The following is a 23,200-nucleotide window of genomic DNA, read 5'->3' on the forward strand; positions in this document are numbered from 1 at the left end:
CTGTTTTTCACTATTGGATAGCAAATGTTCTAAACCACAACCCCAGACAAAACTGTGCGTGGGATTTTAGGAACATTTACAGCTTAAATCTTGAACCAGATTTGGATTTTACAAAGTGACTGCCAGTTTTTTTGGTACAAGTAACTGTGCCGTAAAACACAGGATCCAAATTCATTAAAATACCAATCTAGACAGAAATCACATTTCATATAGATTCTTCGCGTTACCAACTTGGTGCAAAGGGTCATTAAAGTAAGAATCTGATCTTTTCTGGCATGGGTCCACATCCAAACAGCCTAAAATCCAGCTTTAATCCGTGTGCTCAGTGTTTACAATTGGCTGGCTCTAGGCTTTTTAAAGCCAGATAAACTGTTAGGAAGTCCAAGGCCCAGGAATGTGGTTGGAATTTAGGCCCAGCTACACCTGTCTTTGCCTGCTTTTGTCCAAAAATTTAGGACTTGAGCTTCATCAAATGAATAGCAAATTTTACTTCTAGCCTTACAGAGACAGTAGCTCCTTATTGGTGCCTTTGTATGTGATTTTTACAGTATAATCTGTTTGTTTACCACTGGGCAGGCACCTTTGCCAATGCCCTGGCTGTGGCTCTGCAGAGGACAAGACTCAAGCTGTTCTTTTTTGTTTTTTCTTTGTCACCTACTTTGCTACAGGTAACATCAGTTGCAAGGGGATGACAGAGCGCATTCATAGCATCAACCTTCACAACTTCAGCAATTCTGTGCTCGAGACCCTCAACGAGCAGCGCAACCGTGGCCACTTCTGTGACGTGACGGTCCGCATCCACGGGAGCATGCTACGCGCCCACCGTTGTGTGCTGGCGGCTGGCAGCCCCTTCTTCCAGGACAAGCTGCTGCTGGGCTACAGCGACATCGAGATCCCCTCAGTCGTGTCAGTCCAGTCTGTGCAAAAGCTCATTGACTTCATGTACAGCGGGGTGCTGCGGGTCTCACAGTCAGAGGCCCTCCAAATCCTCACAGCTGCCAGCATCCTGCAGATCAAGACTGTGATTGATGAGTGCACAAGGATTGTCTCACAAAACGTGGGAGAGGTCTACCCGGTGATTCAGGATTCTGGTCAGGAGACACCCAGGGGAACACCCGAATCAGGCACCTCGGGGCAGAGCACTGACACAGAATCTGGCTACCTGCAGAGCCATTCGCAGCACAGTGTGGACAGGATCTATTCAGCCCTCTATGCCTGTTCCATGCAAAATGGCAGCGGGGAGCGCTCCTTTTACAGTGGAGCTGTGGTCAGCCACCATGAAACAGCCCTGGGGCTCCCCAGGGACCATCACATGGAAGACCCCAGCTGGATTACCCGGATCCACGAACGGTCACAACAGATGGAGCGGTACCTCTCCACCACTCCAGAGACCACACACTGCCGCAAGCAACCACGCCCTGTCCGAATTCAAACCCTGATGGGCAACATCCATATTAAGCAGGAGATGGAGGATGACTATGACTACTATGGCCAACAGAGGGTGCAGATCCTTGAGCGCAATGAGTCCGAGGAATGCACTGAGGACACTGACCAAGCAGAAGGCACTGAGAGTGAGCCCAAAGGGGAGAGTTTTGACTCGGGAGTCAGTTCCTCCATTGGCACTGAGCCGGATTCTGTGGAGCAGCAGTTTATGGCTGGTCTGGGCCGGGATGGGCAGCAAGAACCTTCTCAAGCAGATCAAAACGATGTCCCCGCTGATGGCACTCAGCCACAGCAGCAGCAGCAGCATGTAGATGCCAACGCTTCCTCGCCAGAGAGAAGCAATGACGTTGAAATGGACAGCAAAGTGCTCGCAGTCAATAACAGCACCGAAAAGGGGGCTTTGCAGCCTTCTGTCAACACAACTGTTGCCCAACCATTGCCAACCACACAGATCTACTTACGCCAGACAGAAACCCTCACCAGCAATCTGAGGATGCCACTGACTCTGACCAGCAACACTCAGGTCATTGGCACAGCTGGCAACACCTACCTGCCTGCCCTTTTCACCACACAGTCTGCTGGCAGTGGCCCTAAGCCTTTTCTCTTCAGCCTGCCCCAGCCTTTAGCTGGCCAACAGACACAGTTTGTGACAGTGTCCCAGCCTGGCCTGTCAACCTTTACTGCCCAGCTGCCAGCCCCACAGCCCTTGGCCCCATCTGCGGGCCACAGCACAGCAGGTGGGCAAGGCGAGAAAAAGCCTTACGAGTGCACTCTCTGTAACAAGACTTTCACCGCCAAACAGAACTACGTCAAGCACATGTTTGTACACACAGGTAAGAGTACGTCACTTTGGCTTGTACATGAAGTCCTTGACAAACATGGACTTAGATTCTGTTTCCCAACCTGCCAGCCCCCAGCACAAGCAGGAGGGAGAAGTTATCCAGGGAGCTGGTATCACTGAACACTTTCCGGGTTTACTGCATTGAAGCTGAGCCCCTGCAGACACATATAGGTCCCCTATAGGGACCTAACTGTTCATGGTGCAGGAGAAAAGGTCGTTTTACTTGGAGTAAAATGTGTCCTGCACCCATCCAAGGAAATGGTAAGCACTTGTTGTCCCCTGCAAGGTGACCAGGCAACATTAAGTAGAAGTGGCATAAGGAAACTGTAATAAGGCATTAAAGGAAAACAATGTCTACTAAGAAAAGGCTTTTCTCTGTAAGTTTTACAGCTATGGAGGTTCAAGCTCAACTGATGACAATTGACATGAGCTCAGGGAAAGTTGATTCCTGGTGGAGCTGCAGCAGTAGGTCCAGGCCTGGGTGTTACACACACTGCCATACATTTTCTAAATCTCACATATTCCTATAAGAAAGTAAATTTGGAGTTTTTTTGAGAAAGTTTTTCTGTACTTCACCCAAACTGATTGCTGTAATCCCCTATTTCTTGTTAAGTCAGATGTTTCACTAGCCGTGAGTACAGAAACATGGAGCTCTATGAGAAAAATTGAAAATAATATATGTAGAACACATCAGCACCCCTTTTTGTTTAAAAATGTAACTGCTGTTGTACATGGTCTTTTGAGATTATGTACGTAGCCATATTTACAGCTGAGCCAGAACTGCCTTTTCTAACTTTATAAAGATACAAGACTTCAAAGCAAGGAGGTGTATGTGTCTTACATGGGCAACTTATCCTGGGTTCAGGACTGAATTTTGCTTGCTTTAGCCCTTGGCTCAGTCTGACGTTGGAGAGAAGTTCTAGTTTAGAGAAAGAGTAAATATTTCTCTCACTAAGCAGTGGTTTTGTTAATGTCAGATCTTAAAATAAAACTGGGTATGTGATACATGGAGCAGGTTCTGGAGAAGTTGCCCATGGTATGGGAGGAATGTAAGTCATTCCTTCTCATTGTATCCAATAAAGTCCTCTTCCATGTGCATATGTAAAATTTTAACTTCCGTTTATCTCTAATTATCACTTAAATGAAAAATTCCACTAGACGTCTCAGGCAGACATGTCCATATACATATTCATATACAAAAAGGTCAAATTCTCAGGACTGGTACAAAATGTATGATAGCAAGGATCCAGGATCCTGAATCCTAAGATTACCTCTTGTATCTATTGGTGTTCTCCATCTTTCTGTTGTGACTGAGTACCTATAATACTATGTAGACAGTATTGTATTGTTCAGAAAATTATCCCTTTCAGAACACAGTCAAATGTATCTGCCTGCATCCTTTTTCTAAAAGCTAGAAATGCTTTTTCACAAATGTCTTCACTGAGATTAGGTACTTTATGTCCCTTAACCCCAGCTGTGCACTGCATTTGGTATTTGGAATCCGATAAAGGATAATATTGGAAGACCTGACCTAAATATTCCTAGCTACTACACATGAAGTCAATGAAGGATGTTGATAGGCATCTTCAGTCATGAACTGATATCTTATTTTTGTGGGTCTGAGAATGCCTCAAAATAATGAACTTCAGTGACAAGCAGAGAATTGTGTAGATACATGATTTCCAAGTTGATTTAGGAGCTAACTGGCTGCTGGAGTATCTGGGAGAATAATTGCATCTTAACCAACAGGGGGCAGGGCTTCAGAAAATCCTTCTGAAAATAACCTTTCTAAGTACAGCCTGAGAGAAAGTATGACTATCTTGTCTAGCGCTGGACAGAATAATTATGAAAACTGAGAGGAGACAGCTGTTCCCACTGTCAGCATGATTTTCCTCAGCCCTGTTAAAAGCAGACAAGTGAAGTGGCTCAGGGAAAGATCCATGGAAAAAGAGAAAGGTCTGGGAGATAGAAATGTTTGAATTAGTCTTGCTTGGAGGGCTCACAAGAGAAGCCATGGAGGAGTCTGATCATAAACAAGAATTCAACAACCTGAAGGACTCCTAATCTCTGCACGTTTTCGTGCTTCCAAAAACTGCCCTCTAACATAGCTTCCCATGCAATGAAAGCACCACAATGTAGGCTCAAACCTACCTTTCTTTCTTCTTTCATGTGGACACAAACATACTAGAGATGGATATTTTTCCATGTTCCCTGCACACTGGCTTTAGTGTATCCCAGAGTGCTGTTCTCTGAGACGTGCAGTGTTGTGGAAGTACAGTGCTAGAATGCATGCAGGGTCCATGCACCTTATAAGCCATCATTTCCTTCTTTTACATATCATGTTGTGATTAATACTTGATAACTGTCCCACATTGCTGTCTAGAACCAGCCAAATATGAGACAAAGAGCCAAAAGGGGGAACATGCACATTTAATTCACTGAGCAATGTTTTCTCTGACTTCAAGATGAAGAGTCGTGGGAATTAAGAATCTGCCGTGCTTACTTAGGAAGCACATACATTTGCATACAAAAAAAGAAAACCTAAAAACTTTTGAGATTCTTAGGAGAGAAAAAATCTCAGGAAGGTTTTGAAGCTAAGACTAGAAAGTCAGAACCCAGTGTATCTTAGAAACATGCGCATGCAAAAATTAGGGTATTTTCATAGCATAACTGTATCAGGGTTTAGAGCAGAGGAGACTGACTTGTTACAAACTCTGGGACATACATTGCCTAAGGCAAAAATGAGTACTGTAAATAAAACTAGTCTCCTATAAGTTAATCAGACGTTATTGTAACTGACACACTATCATTTTCCACATAATACGTGTCGAGCATATTGGTCCGTCTACATTCAACGCACTACTGTGTTCAGCAAAGCCAGCAGGAAAGTAAAGACTTAATGTGTTTTGACCAAGTGTCTTTCACCAACTAGGGACAAACTCATCATTGGTGCAAGGAAGAGCAGTGTGTGGACTTCATTCACAGTTGTTACCTTCATACGTACAAACTGTGAAATAAAAAGAAACAGAGACTCAGGGGAGATAAAAAGTAGGTCCTTCCCATCCAATCCATATTAATTATCTCCTCTTAAAACAGAATATAAGCAGCATGTTGCAATCTCACTATACAAAGGGTAAATTCAATATTAACACAGGCATGTGATAGTCCCTGAAAATTGACTCTTCAGGATCTAAAACAGTGCCAGACAGATTGTAAAAAGGAGGAAGCAGGATGTCTGTGGAAAAAAAGGAAATAAAAGGATCTCTGCTAGAGGGGAAATTGCAGAATGACCAAAGGAAAATAATTTTTCAGTCGGTGAAACAGAGGATCATTTTGATTATTACAGAGCTCTGGTACCATCTCCCTGATAGCTTTGGGGATGATGAATTACTACACCTGAAATATACCACAAGTAATTCAGAAAACAAATCAAAAAGCAGCTTTTGATGGGGTGTTCAGGGTGTTGGGTATTGTCTACATTATCAATACAGTGGCATATCATGAAATTGTTGCCTGATAAATGAACCGTGAGGCCATGGTGTTGTGTCCCAGAAGAAGTCTGAGCATGAGGAGGAATTAAGAGTAGTCTGGACAAACTGATTTTATGTGCTCAGCTAAACTATATTTTTTCAGTTTGTCCTTGTAGTCACTGGCTTGCCTAGATATGGTCAGAGTTCACTTACACAAGTTGCCAGAATGAGTTTTACAAGAACCCTGGGTACACAAGGCAATGTGATAGATGACAGAAGTATTTCATATCTCTGGTGTACCTGATAAGATTTTTTATTTAATTGGCAGTCAAATCATTTAAATTTCATGTCTGTTACACCAGAAGTTTATCTATTAGACTGCACTTTGCATGGTGCTGGCTGGACAAGGCAGTTCTGTGTATTGGGGTGCCCTCTCGAGTTTCTCTTATCCACCAAGCTTCAGCTATGAGATTTGACCAGAAAAAGGGACAACAAATGTAAATCTTTTATAGAGAGCTGGATTCTTTTGGTAGTCTCTTATGTTTCTCTTCTGAGAAAGTTAAAGCAATTTGACAAAAACAAGTGTGTTACAGGTCAGCCATCTAGTAATCACCAGCTTTATCCATAGCTTCATAGCATACAGATAGGGAGATGGAGGCACTGAAAGGTAAAGTAATGTAAGACCGATCTAGAAATGAGTGCAAGGGGTAAGGCAGGAGGATGAACAGGAGAGGTGATGTCACTGAAGCCGGAGGTAAAACATGGTGAACTTTTAATCTAGTCCTGTCTTGTCAGTGACATGTGCTATGTGAAAGTGAAGAAATCATCTGAGCTTCTTTTTACTCTATGTGGAATGGGAATACATACAGCCCCTTTGCAAAGCATTGTAAAACCTCTGGTCACAAAAGATTTTGGATATTGAAGCATGCTTATTGATAGAATTACAATTGATAGCACCTCTCCAACAACCTCTGTGAAACTTACCATTAATTTATTGCAAAGAGTCAGAAAGAGCTGATTTAATTTATGATTTTTTTTTTTTTTGTCTTTTTCTTTCTTTCTTTCTCTCTCTCTCATTGGTAATGAGCAGGTGAGAAACCCCACCAATGCAGCATCTGTTGGCGTTCCTTCTCGTTAAAGGATTACCTAATCAAACACATGGTGACGCACACTGGCGTGAGGGCCTACCAGTGCAGCATCTGCAACAAGCGCTTCACCCAGAAGAGCTCCCTGAATGTGCACATGCGCCTCCACCGCGGGGAGAAGTCCTACGAGTGCTACATCTGCAAGAAGAAGTTCTCCCACAAGACCCTGCTGGAGAGGCATGTGGCTCTGCACAGCGCCACCAACGGCACGCCTGGAGCCACCGGCACCGGCGCCAGGGCCGTCCCTGCCGGGGTGGTGGCCTGCACGGAGGGGACCACATACGTCTGCTCTGTCTGTCCAGCTAAGTTTGACCAAATCGAGCATTTCAACGACCACATGAGGATGCATGTGTCAGACGGATAAGTAGAATCTCTCTCTCTTTGTTATGAACAACAAAAAAATAGAAACAACAAAAAAAGCTATGGCACTAGAATTTAAGAAATGATTTTTGTTTCATTTTTACCTTTATTTTCCTCCTTTTTTTGGGTTCGTTTCATTTTGTTGTTTTTGTACTACATGAAGAACTGTTTTTTGCCTGCTGGTACATTACATTTCCGGAGGCTGGGTGAATAAGAATTTTCCTAACCTCCCTCGGATGGTGGCCTTAAGGCCAGGTAGTGCTTCATGAGCTCCACTGGTTGGATCTCTAGCTACTGGCCTCTAAATACAACCCTTCTTTACTACAAAAAAAACAAACAAACAAACAAACAAAAAAACACAAAAAAAATCAAAAAAACAGACAGAAAAAATAAAAAAAAATTCTCACTTGTGAAGAGCACTACAAAAAAAAAAAAGAAACAAAGCGAAATATATTACAAATCTACAAGGCCTACTGTCGTTATAAGTACACCGCTCGCAGTGTTTCAATGGACATAATTCACAATGCTGACCGCTTTTGGACTTCACAGTATCCAGTTAGAACTGTGGAATATTTTGCTTCTGGTTGAGCAGCAACCAGAGGAAACAAGGCCCTGCTGGTTTCCACCACGTGTCTGCTTTCTCACACACACGGCCATCCACAAACACACGAAAGGGCTGAGGGAAGCGCGAGGCAGTGTGGCTTGGATAGTGTGGAGTCCCTGCAGGGTGAGGAAAAAGAATCAGAGGTTCCTCACCTGGATTCTGCTCCATCCCATGCTCTCTGGTGCGCCCTCCCCGCTGCTTTTCCCATACCACCACCACCACCACCTTAAAGCAGAAACCAAGAAGATTCAAACAACGAGCTACGGTGGCTTTTTTGTAATTTATTCAGTGTCTTCGCTGAGCCCAGGGCCTCAGCACAATCAAGAGGGACTTTCACAGAAGGCAAAGAGAAACACAGAGGAAAATCAAAGATATCAGAGGTTGCAACCTATGGATCTAGGTACAAGAGAAGGGTTAGTTCCCACAATCTTTGCAAAAAAAAAAAAGTTGCATCAGGATTTATTCTTGTGGAAGAAAGAGGAATAGAGGGTGGGTGGGGAGGGGAATAACTAAAAAAAAAGAGTTCTTGGGACTTTTTTAATTCAAAATTTTATAGAGGGGCAAAAGTGACGTTTACCAGATAGAATGCTGATTTTTTTAATATATTTACAACAGTATTTGTGTAAAAAAAAAAACAAAAAAGTGAGATTGTTAAAAGTAATTTTTCTTTGTTTTCTTTTTTGTTTTGCGTACACTGCCACTAATATCTTCTCTTTTATTATATATATGAATATATAGATAAATATATATTTTATTTTAAATTGAGACTGTTAAGGTTAGCTAACCTGCTTCCAGATAGAGGGGGGGAGGGGAGATGATCTTGATTTTTATTTTAAAAAAGAGGAAGGATGTTTCTTAATTTTCTTTTCTAGTATTATTCTCTCTCTCTTTTCTAATGGAATCAAGAATTACCTGGGTCGATGAGGGGCTCTGTGAAGTCATCTGTGAGATTATCTACTAGAGTTTGTGCATCCTGCAGTATCATTTGAACTGCTACTTTGTTTTTGAATTATGTGGTTCTCTTTTTGGCTCTTACCAAGGTTCTGTTGTTTCCTTTTTTTATTTCCACCTCAGAATTTATTTCTGCTGAAGGGTGGTTCCTTTTGAGAAAGAGATTTTTCTAGCAATGTTCCCTTGGTTTGGGGGATTATAGAGTCTGTAGTCGTTTCTTTCTTCTTATTTTAAAGAGTAATGAAAGTTTTGGAAGTGTGTAATAACTAGGATTTCCCTTCTTTTTGGTCACTGGACAAGAATTAATCTGCTGTATTGTTCTCTCATCCCTGCCTTGCTCGCTAGAGAGCTTCCATATTTGTGTGGGAATCTGATCCTGCCCCTGGTAATTTGTGCTGATGCCAAAATAACTTAAAATGTTACCATTGCAAATTATCTTCCCTTCTTCATTTGCAAAAACGTCGAACTGAAGGGCCACGTCCCGCATTCTCTGCATATGCAAAGCTGTGCAGGGAATGTAGGATCAGAGTGAAAGATTGATTCCTGATCTGCATATATATGTTGGTGTTTTGTATTTTGTTTTACTGTGTTTGGGCTGGTGTTCTCCCTAGTCGTCTTCTGTGTATCTGCGTGAGGATTTCCCCCCCAAAGCCAACTCCCAAAGTACAGGGGTCCTGAGTTCAGCTGGATCAGTGTCTGACTCTTTGTCTTGCTTGAAATCCATAGCTAGGATTTGCACCAGCTGCACTCTGGACTTTATATTTTAGACAGAGAAGAAGCACCTAACAAAAATATGCAAAAAGAAGAAAAAAAAAAAAAAAAAGAAAATTTGCTAGTTTAGCTTTTACTTGTGTCTATATTTAAATTAAGCTTTCTTAAGTTTACAAAACTTTGCTTGTGAACACTGAGCATTTCACATGAGACATTTTTTTATGCTGGACAACTTTCTAGCTATTGACTTGATAGATCTCCGCATACAATTTTGCGTGTTCTTTACACCTGCGGCTTCTGTATCGGATGTCTGTGATTTAGCACGGGTAACCTCATTGCTGTGTTCTACACCTGTTCCATTACTGATTTATTTTGGGGAAAAAAAACCTGACAGGTGTTTCAGTCTCAGAATCTTTCTGTACCCTGCAAGATATTGTTCAGCAGATCCTAAACACTGAAGCCCTGATTCTCAGCTGCAGTAGGCAGCATAAAGAGACTTTCAGGCAAGTGCCAGGCCAAATGAGCCTCTTATATGGTAACGTCTTTTTTGTTAAGAGTTTGTTTGGGTAGTTCAAGGGGGCTGGAAAAGGAGCACAAGTTAGTTAATAAATACAATTCTCATAACCACATTGGTAAAAACAATGCTGGCAGGTAAACCAAGAATTGAAAAGACAATGCCTAGGAGACAGAGAGGAGGAACTAATATCTGCCATGTAAAGACACACTACGTATGTACAGAAAAAAAGGGTTCTAGAGAAAAGGGTGTGGAAGAAAATGGGTGAGGTGAACCTATACAAAAGGATTGAAGCTCATTCTCTGAAGAAAGGAGTTTTAGTATTAAGAAGTTTGGTGTTCTCCCATATTAGGAATTAATGAAGAATTTTACCCATCTTAAAAATCTGTAGCTGCTCATTTGTCATATGAGGCCTGGGGAAAAGCTGTTTAATTTACCATTGTTAAATCTGGTGAACTATAGTCGAGATGTAGCGTATTCTGGAATATGGTTCTGATGCCAGAAGAGATACGGCAGTACACAAGAAATAAGAATCAGGGTTTGCATCCACCTAAATCCGAATACTATGATGTTTAGAGAGAAAAATCCTACCTAAAATCTAAATCCTGTCCTATCTGTTCAACCTTACCTAAGTCAAAGCAGCAGCATCTTTGAAATACAAATTTGTTATGGGACCTAATAAATTTGAAGTGAATTAAAGATCACTTGCGAATGAAGGGTGCCAATTAAAAAAAAAAATAAACTTCTTAAAGTAGTAGCACACTAGATTGAATTCTGAATCACTTGTCAAACAGTTTAGACCAAGGTCTTTACAAATGGCTGCCTGAAATATAAACTGATTTTGTTGAACTTCTGGGCTCAAAAATTAGGGGCTTGATTTTGTAAAACATGAAGCAACTTGCAGCATGACTGCGAACGTAGCTGAAAGTGCTAATCAGTTCACTTACTTAGGTGCCTTTCTGTGAACTTAAAAGCTCAAACATAGACCCCTTTATCTTTTAAAATGTTAAATTCTTTTAAATAATGCTTCCTTCCACCTGTTGACATATTTATTTAGTACTTGGAAACTACTACAATATTTGAATATTACAGGTATCTTCAAGCTTCATGTATTGTTACAATATTCCTGTTAAAAAATACCTGTGCTACACTAGCAGGCCTAATGATTGACAAACTGCTGTTGACAGTGTTTGAGTGCATTCATCTCAGTATGCTTGAAAGGTTTCTTTCAAAACACCCAATGAAATGATATAGAGGAGAAAGAGCAGACTGTAGTGACGGAGCATGCAACATCCTGCATTCCTTGACCCTGATTCTCACTTTCCCTAAAGCTGGCTCTCTGTATGTTGCTTTGGCAATGGAAAAGGGCATTAGAAAGGACATAAGCATACAAATCCAGGCTTCTCTGCAAGGCAAAAGTGCAATAAAAGAAGCCTTAGAGTAAATGAGAGGTAAGTGCCTTCTCTTACTGCTGCTGAGGCTGATGATGTCAATTGAAAATGTAAGACTGACCAGAGCAGATCTGCCCTGTGGTCCACCTTGCCCAGTATTCTGTCTCTGACACGTGGCCAGTTACAGATGATTTGGATGAAGATGAAATACCCATGTTGGATAATTACAAAGTAATAAGCCTATGAGAGAAGATTTATTATAATCCTCATTAGCTATGTATCTGCTTATAACCTAAAGACATAGTAATTTATGGCCTTAACATTTTATCCCATATAAAAATTATATATTGTGGCAGATAATTCTCATTATCCTTTAAAGATCTAGCTTATTAATTGCTAGGTGGCCCCAGTGCTATCCTGCAGAAGTGAGTTCCTCAGGTTAATTACCACATTGTAATTATTCCTTTTCAGGTTAATTTTGTTGCTGTTCATTGAAACACCCTTGCTCTTTTATTATGTGTAATCATAAATCAGAGAACAAAACTTCTTTTACCCATTCGACTAAAGTCTGCCTCTCTCTTGGAAGTCTGAATCCACAAGAAATGCAGGACCACAACTTCAGTGTCTGCCGGACAGTAAGGAGAGAACAGCTACCAAGTGTGTGCGGCTGCGTGTGTGGAGTGTGTGCATTAGTGAGGTTCTCCTACAGGGATCTCTTGCAGAGGACTGGCAAGTACAACTCGTAAATAATAGGAACATTCCAGCAGAGTACACCAGTTAAGAAGTTGTAATATGATGTGAAATATCATATCTGGTCCCTCTTCTCACAAAACCCTTATAATAGTCTCTCATAAGGGAAATAGTTACAGATATTTTGCAGGAGCTGCTCTGGGGACGCTTTCTCAGCAACTGTCATGCTTCTGCTAGGCCCACTTCTGGCCCATGCTCTCTGTTGTTTTCCAAACCAGCTCAAATTCACAGTGAGCTAACAGAGAAGAGTGGCATTTAATTGACTTTCTAAAACAATGGAATTTCCCTTTGCTCTAAGATTAAAGAGGCCAAGTGGTACCCATTTTTCTTTCGACTTCTTTTTCATCCAAAGTAGAGTAATAACCCACATACCATCAGCCCCCTCACTTACCAACCCCAAACTGATTTCAGTTGAACTTCAGTTATGCAATTAATGCTGGATCATTCACATGATGGAGGAACAAATCTCTCACCTTTAGCGAGTATTATGCTAGCATGTCCTGCCTCTCTTAGTAATGAAGAGAAATCCCACAGGGAGAAGGTACAAAACATACTATTTGCAGGAGTGTTGAGTCCAATCCAAAATCCGAGCCACCCAAACCATTTCAAACATAACCAGACCTTCAGTATGCCTAGGACTGTAGACTGGTGACCCTTCTGACAGTCTTATGCTAAGAAAATCTTCCAGCTTTCACTGCCGAAGATGGCTTGCCACTCTAGAAGAAGTATAATGTCAAATTGGCACCTGGTGGCTGTTCTGTCAAGGACAGCTAGACCTTGGTAATCCAGCCCTTTCAATTCAGAATCCAGCTGCTCTGAGCCATTGAAATAAACCTGACAGAAATGAATCAGCAGGTAGCCTCACTGAAGCAGCACCTGATCAGCCTAAAGCAAAATAGCTGCTTTTTACATTCCTTGATTTGTTTTTATGCTGTGAAAATTTGTGAAGGAGGTGTAATGTGATGACAACTTGGCTCTGAAAGGTTTTGAGCCTCCTCTGCTCCCAGGAGGCTTGTCTCTCAGTAGGATCTGGCCTCTAAGTGATCACAGCTCTGCTGAAGAAAGGCTTATGAGATTAAATCTGGAGTCTTGAGTTTGTAAATGCAATTAAAACATTTCCCCGTGCTTGAGTGTCCCACTGACAGAAACGAAAATCAGGTAGGAAGGCCTTGCAGAGAGGCAGATACTGGAGATACCAAGTCTCTGCGGCATGTCCAGTAAGACAGCCAAGTGTATGAGGTGGCCTAAGGCTGTATTCATGTCCATCAGGGGCCTGTTCTGGCCAGGCCAAGTCAGTGTTCTTGCTGCTGTTAACCTTCTTATTTGTCCTGCTAGAAGTAAAAAGCTCTCAGCTGACTTCCTTTAAAGCTGTTCAGTGATCCATTTCATTTCAGCAGGAGCAAAGGAGTCCCCAGATTTTGACAAGTGACTAAGCTGTGAAATTTGGAGAGAATTTTAGCTATGTGTGTATTCTTCAAACTAACTCAGACAAAACAAAAAGACAGGTTATGTTTTCTTTAGTGTAGAACAGAGAGATTTGGTCCTCAAGGGAACACTGACAAAGAGATAACCTGTCTGAAAAATGAGAATGCTTTACTCTCTTAGACCTATTGTTGTGAAGCACAAGGGGAATCTTTGTTTCATTTTTCTAAGAAAATATGTAAATGAGAAACAAAATGTGTTAGGTAATAGTGTATATCCATCTAATTATTCCCAGTGCTGATAACTAATCAACTAGATTAGTGCCTCTAGGAGCAGAGAAAATGTTACGCACTCAGTGTTTCTATTTCTGATCCCCCTCTGCTATAGATCAGGAGTAACTATCAGAAGTAACTAAGATGAAAACAGATGACTTAGAGAAATGCAAAGTCTTGGTGAACAACATAATTATTTCCCTGCTTATGTCTGCCAGTATCTGGACAAATAGCTACTCTGAATTAATGTTTATAATTACTAGGCTACTGTTAGATATTTTTGGGTTAAAATTTGTGGTTTTAGTGAAAAAAATACAAAGCGAAATATTAATAGATACTTTTTCTTGATATGTTTAGCAACGGTGCTGGCTTGTTTTTGTATTTTAGCCTCTGCAGTAGTGCGTGATCCCCAGGCATTATGAGAGAGTCCAAGTGCAGGAGAAGCAGAGTTGGCTGCAATTAAAGTAAAAAAGTAAATTGAGCCCCTAATATGCTTTAAATCACTATTCGCATTGCAATTGGTTACTCAACTAAAGAGTTTCTGGGTTTATTTTCAAATGCGAGTCAAATTTATTCCAAACATAATTCTAGCAAAGTCACATCAGGAAAAGAATCAATAATGCCAGTTTCCCCAATAATTGTTCATTAAAAGTTTTTAAAATAATAAGAGGCCAATTCAAAATATGCATAACTGTACTACTTTAACATGTTTCTTCATGTTATACATGATCGCAGTTTTCACTACCATGACTAAGTCAACTTTATTAATTTAATTCCTTTCCCTGCAGTCAGTGAGCTGAGATTTTTGTGCACAACCACACCTGGCCAGAGAAAACTCATAATGTTTGCCTTAGGAAAAGGAGTGTAGCATTTAGGTAAGCAGACCAAGAACATCTTCCAAGCACTATCTTAGGTGTATTTTAACCTTCCAGTTTACACATTTGTCCTCAACTGTTTTTCAAAAAGCAAAGAGCGGTAAGATACTTCTTTGGGAAGCAAATACAATGCAGCCTTGAATACATTACGGCCTCGCATACAATTGCTGCCTTAAAACATAAATGTGTCTGAGCAGTATGGAGTGTACCGATGTTTTGTATCTGTAGCATAGTTTCATCTAAAACATTCCCTTCATACAAAAAGTCTTATATTGTGTTTTCCTGTTTGAGATGGTAGGGAAGAGGTAAAGAGGTATTAGTAAGGCATAGTCATTTCTTCATATTGGATGATGCTTCTCAACTGTTTCTTACCTTCAGTTACAGCTTCAGGCTGGACCCTCTTCTAAAGTGATCTCCTTTTGATTGGGGTGGTTGGCATCAGCTCCCTGTAGAACACTGGAGCGTAAATCCTCTTTATAAACCAAATGAATAATATGGGGATAAGGCTGTGTGATATGACTACTGACTCCAGCTTTGCCAATACCAGTGGAATTCCTGAAAGAGAAATCCAGTTAAAAGCTGCTTCCCAGTGACAAACTCAATTCTTAATTTCTATCAGCGCAACCTGTATTGGCACTTTTGGGATAACTGCATGTCACTGGAGATAAATGCAGGCCCTTTGATTGGTTTAGCTGTGATTTCTTTCAAGAAAAATGTACTCCAACAATATCCTTTTGCTGCAACAGTATCATTATACAAACAAAAAGAACCGCCAATATCCCATCATGTGTGAGAACTTTTATCCAGTTCAGCACATAAGGACATTCTTGTTTCTGTTCCTCATGCAAAATTTATTAGCACTTGAGCTCTCTTTGTGCTGCGAAGTTTCATGCACAGTCATGCAGCCACACCCCAAGCATCCTTTGTAAATGCTTTGTGTCAGGTTGGGCTTAGGTATTACAGTAGCCCAAAGGCTTTCATAAGGTCTCCACTGGGACTTACCCTGCTGACAAATCTGGTCAGTTTGGCAAAGCATTTCTTGCTTTGGGTATTTTCCAGTCAGAATTGCAGACTTCTACTGGGTGCACACTTCATATAGTTGACTTGTTGGTGGTTTTTTTGCCAGCTTCACAGTCCTATGACACTTGAGGAAAGTGCAGACCTTGGTTAGATACTTACTGTTGTGCTCTGTCCGACTCTGCAGTGACCAGTTCCTACAAAATTGACATAAATATTTCTGAGATCTATGCATTTAATTAGGCATCTTTCTATTTCACTTTTCTCCTTTTCTTTTTGCAACCTGGATATCGCCATGTTCTTTAGTGAACCTAATGAAGTCTCCTAAAGGATCAACTGCCGTGTTGAATATGCACAGTTCGACTAGAAAGGACCATCACATTCAGGAAGCAGGATTACATTCACCCAACTGCCCTGACATACATCACAACTTTCTTCCTCTCACTTTTTCCATGAAGTCCTTTGCTTTCATTTGTCACACAGTCTGTTGGTACCAATGGGGTCTTTGAGTAAAACTCAATTATATGACCTCTGTGCGTGTGTGCATGCAAATGTATGTGTGAGTATGCATGTGTATGTGTGCATGCATAGGTAGATAGCAAGCTATCTCTTTCTGGCTTTACAGACAGGTTGCTTATAGAGTGCGTGGGCATGCCTGGTTCAGGAAAGGGTTTAGATGGAACAACTGTTACAACATTAACTGGAGCATTGGCATGAGTCTATATTAATATGATGAAAAATAAATACACTACTTTTTCAGTATATATGCACACATATATTAATAAAGCACATTCTGTTGGCCAAATGCTCTTAACTGATATTTGCCCAAATAAGACGTTTGTCCTTATTCAAAACTTGACACCCAGATTTGGTCCAGTGTATTTTTGTGAGTACCCATTCTGAAGGGAAGGCTGGAGTGTGCCTCTCAGAGCCTTGTGTGGTCTTTCACCCACAAAATAAATAAAACTGGCCAGCTCAGGTGCCTTCACCAGCAGAGATGGGCTTCCATGGGGAGTGACAGCTCCGGAACAACTGTTGAGCTTAGTCACTCATTTCCATTGAATTTCAACATGTTCACCTGACAAAGGAATAAAATCAAAGCAAAATAATCTAACTTGCCTGTTTGCTCCCCTTAAAAAGAACAATAAAAAATTATCAAGTCTTTAAACAGTTAGCAACACAGGGTGTTGATAGGGTCTGACATGCTCCAGGTCTGGAGTCGGTAGTATCCAAAGCGCCATATCAAACAGCCCTTTCCCCACCTCACGTACTCTGAAACATGTTAACTCTGGATATATTTACAAGTAATGTGAGTAATCCATTCTAAATGTGCAGTCACTAACAATTAACAATTAACTTTCTCTCCCTTGGTCTTTGCCAAAGTCTTTTTGGGAATATGGTTAGTGTGTCTAGAAGACCAGTAGATTGTCAGGAGAAGAAATTGGTCAGTTAGAGTATTCAGTACGTAATCCATGAGAACTGCAGGATTTCTAGAACTCATTTTTCACCCATTTAGTTGGGGGTATGAATAAGTATGTTTAGCTACAGCTGCCTATTTTGGTATTGAAATGGCCCCAAAAGTAGCATTTCATTATTTTAACTCTTTTGCCCAGCTGGGGGATTGCCCTTGTCCAGGAAAGGATAACTGGAGACTTGGGTGGATTTTTTTTCTTTCATTTTTCATTCATAAAAGTTGAGTAAATGTTATTCCTCTTCTTAGATTGGTTGCATTTCCCTTCCCCTTTTGAATAAGATGATAAATGCAACAATTTTGGCTGGTTGATTTTGGGGTGTATTTTGGTTTGGGGTTTTCCTTTGGTTAATGTACATTGTCTCTCTATAGTCAAAATGTCTGTGACTGTAACAGTATGTATTTCTTTTACGGGAGAAAATAGACTTTTTGGTTTTTGTTAACAGTACTAGTGACTTTGTGGAAAATGACAAGTTGCTATTTAGATATGCTTAGTTAAGTACAGTACACTACAATACAGTATTTCTGAAAGCTAGAACATACAGTACACAATATATATAGCAATTCTATATCAATATATATACATAGTATAATCATTTAACTTTTGCATCTGCCTATGATCATAGAAGAATTATTTTTCACATGTATCATTCACAACCCAATCAACTGCTGCAGCTATTTGAAGCATTTAACAATCATTATTACAGCTCTAGTGTGCTTTTTCATGTTATTGGCTTCTTTGTTGTCTTTACAACTCTTTTTTCAGACTTTTAAAAATCTCTATGTAGCAAGATGTAGGAAAGTAAATTTTTTTAAGAAAAGGTAAAACAGTATTAGGCTCTACAAAAAGTTAGAGATTGTTCCCTGCTACCCTTTCATATCAGAACAACAATTAATCAAGACAATTAAGGTTATCTATTAGCTCTCTTCTAAGATGCCCTTTTATTTCATTTGTAAAAATGTATGTCAGGCTTTCCTCTTCCATTCCTAGCCTTGGAGAAAGATGCCACAAGTGGTCTTTCACTCTTTGCAAGTTCTGTTTCTTTAAAGTTTTAAGATTTCCTGAAATGATCCTCCACACTAATGTGGGGTAGAATAGATCTTATTCTCCATAAAGTTATGCTTAATGTGGCCAGTGGATTTTGCCAGGAATTGAATAAAAAATACTTCCATCCACCACTATCAATATGTTCAAATTGCATCTTTACTTATCCACTTGATCCCCGCCCCCCCTTTTTTCAAATGAAAAGAGCCTCTGCAAGTTTGAGTTTCAGTTGCAAAGTTTTCCAAGGTGAGTGCTGCCTTTATCATTGTCAGTCCACATTGCTGTTGGTTCTGAGATTCGGGTCAGTCCCACTAGATTTTAATTGTCACCACAGAGCTGCTGAAAAAATGTCACTAAGGATATGTCCATATCTAGATCCAAGTAGCCCTGAGGAAGCTGAGCAACACCCAAGCCGTGTGGCTTGGCGTGTCCTTTCTGTGTTCTCATCTTGCAACAGATGGCCCAGGCAGCAAGTCTCAATCCAAACTTCATAAGAGTGCAAACTTAACAAAAGCATTGATGTTTGCTTTTCTAATTCAGATACATCTAGGCTGACCCTCATTCCTTGTTGATAATATATCGTTCCTAAGTGAAACTGTGCAAAATCAAGTGGATGCGCTTTGTGGAGGAGGTATTCATTATATCTCATTTCTTCTAACTGTGAAGACTGGAAGAAATGAGAGATGGTCACATCAATTGCAAACTGTGTTTTTGCTGAGAATGAGGAAATCTGTGTCACTGCAAATCAATAAGCTTAAAAGTGACTTGAGAGTGGGAAGAGAGGGCAGGAATTACCTATGCCACATCTTGGGATAATAAAATGAGAACTTCAAGCATGGGAATCGTCAAGTGCTGGCATTCCTTACAGACTGCTGTCATCTGCCATTTGCACTTATGTGGAGGCCACTACCACATCCTTTTTCTTTCTACTTGCAGTTTAAGAGTTACGGTCTTCCAGCAGTGACCTGTAAGTCTGGCTTTTCTTTTCTTCTGCGTATACCTTTTTGTAAGGGAAGGAAGAGACTATTCCCTCAGTATGAATTACACAGGTAACAAAACTAATTACCCTACTACATAAAGGATGGGCTTTGTCCCATCAAGCCAAACAGGTGCCATTTCCCAAATTAATTCCAGTTAGCTGCTGCAACAGAGCGCTGATTCAGTGGTCCACATTTTCTGACCATGATCTTTGCCTCTTCCTTTGACTGAATGCTGAATCATACATATTTTCGTAGAGAGTGTTCTCGCTTCACTGAGAACGCCTGATCATTTAACGGGCTGCATACCCATTCCACGCTTCCCCTGCTAATCCTTTGTAAGGTTCAGTAATTCATTTAGGATAATTACTAGTTTAATGTGTTTCTTGATTTGACTTCTTCGTTGCCTTTTATTTTTTCCTAATGCTTTTTTAAACACCTCAGTTCATTTTGCATCTTATACAGTTTACAGTTTATATTTTTAGGCTAAGAAGTGGTTTTACAAGCAGGATGGTACCAAACAGGTAGATTATCCACACTAGAGATTGTACTTTTAGAATGCAGTGTGTACAGGTACAATTGCCTAAGGGAAAGTGAAACTAACAAAATAATCAGCTGGTGAACACTATTTTAACATATCTTTTACATAAAAGACAGTCAGTCATTTGTGAATCCAGAAATCTTGCCTTTTTTCAATATGTATCCTTTCTTTTTCATTCTCTGAAGAAATACTAATCTTGAGGATTGTGATGTTCTAAGAAACTCATTTCATATGTGTGTATTTTCTGCTTTTCTAAGGAGAGAGAAAACTGAAGGTGGTACTGGCTTTAGAGTTGTATAGATTCTTGCATTGGAGACTTTTCTGAACTGACAGAAATGTCAAGGGGAGACTCTGTCCAAATATTAGCTTTATTCTAGTATATTATTTTTGTTATTACTTTTGTTTCTCCAACTCCTCGTTGACCAAGTAGACTCCAGGGCTAATGCAAGCTGTGATCTTGTGTGTCTGTGGTCGACAGCTCCTTTTTGCACTTCTTTTCTGTGTTATACAGCTTTTGAGGAACACAACAGTTGAAGTAGGTAACACTGTCACCACGAGAGGGAGAACCTTGTTCTCTGAGAATGTTGCTCTATGCTACTGTACAGGGACTGAAAGGGATTTTAAAGCTTTTTGCTGCAAGGTTGAGTAAGAGGAGAGTCCCCCGCCTTGGGGGTGCTTGCACCAAAGACTGGGGGCCTCCCAGGAGAGAGAAACGCTTGATCTCCGTACAAGGGACTTGCTCTTCACCTGTGCCACTTAGAGAAAAAGACTGAATCTCCAGTGTCTGCTGCTGCTCTTTTTTAAATGTATGAATATGTTTTAAAAATGTTATAGTTCCTATTTATTGGTGGAAGAGGTGTCACTCTTTCATTTATTGGAGTCAGAACTACTTGTTCACAAGTATTTTCAACAGGTTTCATAGTCTTTTGAGATGCCCCTTTTCCTTTGTCCTAATGCCAGGTTGTAGAATGAACTGCCGTGAAACTCATAGGGATCCTTTAAATCTGGAATTTATTCCCAGTTTCGTATGTGCGGAGCATTCAGTCTCCTAGATACTTGCTCCAAAGTTCAGATTCAAAGAAATTCTTACAATGAAATGAAGCAGAAAATTGGTGTTTTCCCATAAACTCCACCCATAATGAGCTTTTGTTGTCAAACGTAAGATAAATAAGCTGCTCCATTCAGGCAGGATGTACTGTGTGACCTTTCTTGTCAGCATCAGTGAGGTCTGTACTTAATCCTCAAAACTGACTGGACCAGCTCTCTGTGGGCCAAACTCTGCAGGCAGGAGCCACGTGCTCTTCTGTTGACTTCAGTGTGTTTTCTCTGGAGAGAAGGAGTATGTAGTCCTACAGAAAGCTATGGTCCTACAAACAAGTTTCATACACACACTTCAGGGTATCACAGGACCGATCCCCATAATTTAGCATGTTTCTGCCCAGAGTTTCTGTTCTTCATAAAATTGTTTTAAGGTTTTATTTCACTCCAGTAGGCAGATTTTGCCTATGGTAATGGCTCTGTGATTAAATACTCCCTCCTTCTTGCTGGGAGGCTTGACTCAAAAGAACTATACAGGGCAGGACAGCTGCTTCACTTTGAACAAGGCATGGGACTTTTTCTGTCCAGAGAGTCATCAATAGCCTAGAGTCTTTCATTCTACAAGTATGTAGCCTCTTTGGGTTTGATTGGTAAGAGCGTGTTTGTCTGAAATGATTAAATAGTGAACCACAAGAGCGAATGTAGATACATGATACGCAGCAATCGCTTTTCTCTAACTTACACCCTTGCTGTGTCACTTTTCTATTGCCAGAACAATGTAAAAGCATTTGTGTATTTGGATATTTGGAGTTACTTCATTCTAGGTTTCTGACTGCTTTACCCAGAAGCACTCTGGCCATGCCTTTTCTGTAATGGTGAACACATGTTCGTGTGGGTGAAATAAAGTTCTTTCTTTGTAATATCTCATTATATAACCCCAAATTCAGACTATACATCAAACTTTCCTGAGGACTTTTTTTTTAAGAAGTGCTGCTGCACTGGGTACTCAGAGTGGATGGGAACCCACATAGTCTAGGGTGAACTTAGCATTTCAGCAAACAGGTAGAACACCCTCAAAGTACACAGAGATCAACAGCAAGAATATTTGTTGCTGTTGATTATACTGGCTATATTTATGTTTATAGATTTTACAGAAGACTTAGCAAGCTATATCCACTTTGTATCTCGTGTGCTCCGACTCTGCACCCAGAGAGACTGCATTTAGGTTCTGGCCCCTTGTCATGGCTAGTGATTCCATTATGCTCTCTTTATTTTTCATGATAGGCTCATTGGTGAAGATAAACAGCAGAAGTCCTTACGAACTGGCATTTTTCTGTGTTGGCAGATGTTATTCAGGATCCTTGCACCCTTATTTAGATTCTCTTAGGTTTTTCCATTATTTCTGTGCATGTGTAACGCTGTTCGTTTTTGTCTGCACTAGGATGAGGCAGAGTGTATCTGTGTGCCTGGAGGTGAGGGCATAGTTCTGTCTTTGCAAGAGAAAGAAAAAGAAGGAACCTGCTTCTTGGTTATCATTTGGTTTATTTGTTGGTATTTGCTTCTGTTTACATTCTGGGGGAGGTTGCCACCTTCAGCAAGGGACTGGGAGTGGGAGAAGAGGCTGAAGGTGTGAGGAAACATGTGCCTGAGCCTAAGCAAAGCAGCATCAATATTCCTCTATATACTGAGCAATTACAGTGAGATTAGTATAGCAGCAGCAGTGTTACCCTAATGTGTTCCTTTTTCCATACATTTCCCTTTCTTGCTCCTCCTTCCCTGTTGTGGCCTCTTACACTGTTTTGGTGGTTCCCTACACTCCTTTCTAGTAGTTATGAGGCTTAGATGGAGACTCTTGTGTCTCTCCAAACTGAAATTAATCTCCAAACCAGTGAGTACTCGCAAGTCTTTGTTGTGTTTTCCCAGGTGATATCTTAATGAGTGGCAAGCCGTGGCAGATGTTTTATATTGTTACGAGATAGGACAGGCTAGAGGAGGTCTGGGCTGATTGGGATTCAGTAACCTGCTGCCTTTGTTATTAGTGAGCTTTATTTTGTTTTTCTTATGTGTTTTCATTTTGAGGTACTTAAGAGCTTGTAAGCCTGTCATTAAAATTCCTGCTTTTCCCATCATAGCCCTAGAAGGGCTGTGAAAAAAATCCTTTTTATATACTCATGTATTTGCAGGATGGAGGAGGGATTTGTCCATGCACCTGCGCGTCTGTGTGAGAGGGAGAAAACTAAAGTTAGAGTTGATCTGTCCATTTGTTTTAGGGTGGCCATAGAGAGCTACCGCTTTGAAGAGTTGATTGCACTACAGAACCTTTGCTTGGGCACTGTTAAAATAAGGACTGTATATTGGGAAC

General features: G+C 40.7%; 1 protein-coding gene across 1 annotated transcript; it reads left to right on the top strand.

The window, feature by feature from the left end:
• Nucleotides 1-673: 673 nt before the first annotated feature.
• Nucleotides 674-8,080, top strand: ZBTB20 (zinc finger and BTB domain containing 20). The gene is made up of 2 exons (XM_080349478.1): nt 674-2,276; nt 6,845-8,080. Exons 1-2 carry the CDS (start codon nt 689-691, stop codon nt 7,261-7,263), a joined length of 2,007 nt encoding a protein of 668 aa, XP_080205604.1. The 5' UTR covers nt 674-688; the 3' UTR covers nt 7,264-8,080.
• The last annotated feature ends 15,120 nt before the right edge of the window (nt 8,081-23,200 follow it).

Source organism: Nesoenas mayeri (genome assembly GCF_963082525.1).
Source record: "Nesoenas mayeri genome assembly, chromosome: 1".
Taxonomy (NCBI): Eukaryota; Metazoa; Chordata; class Aves; order Columbiformes; family Columbidae; genus Nesoenas; species Nesoenas mayeri.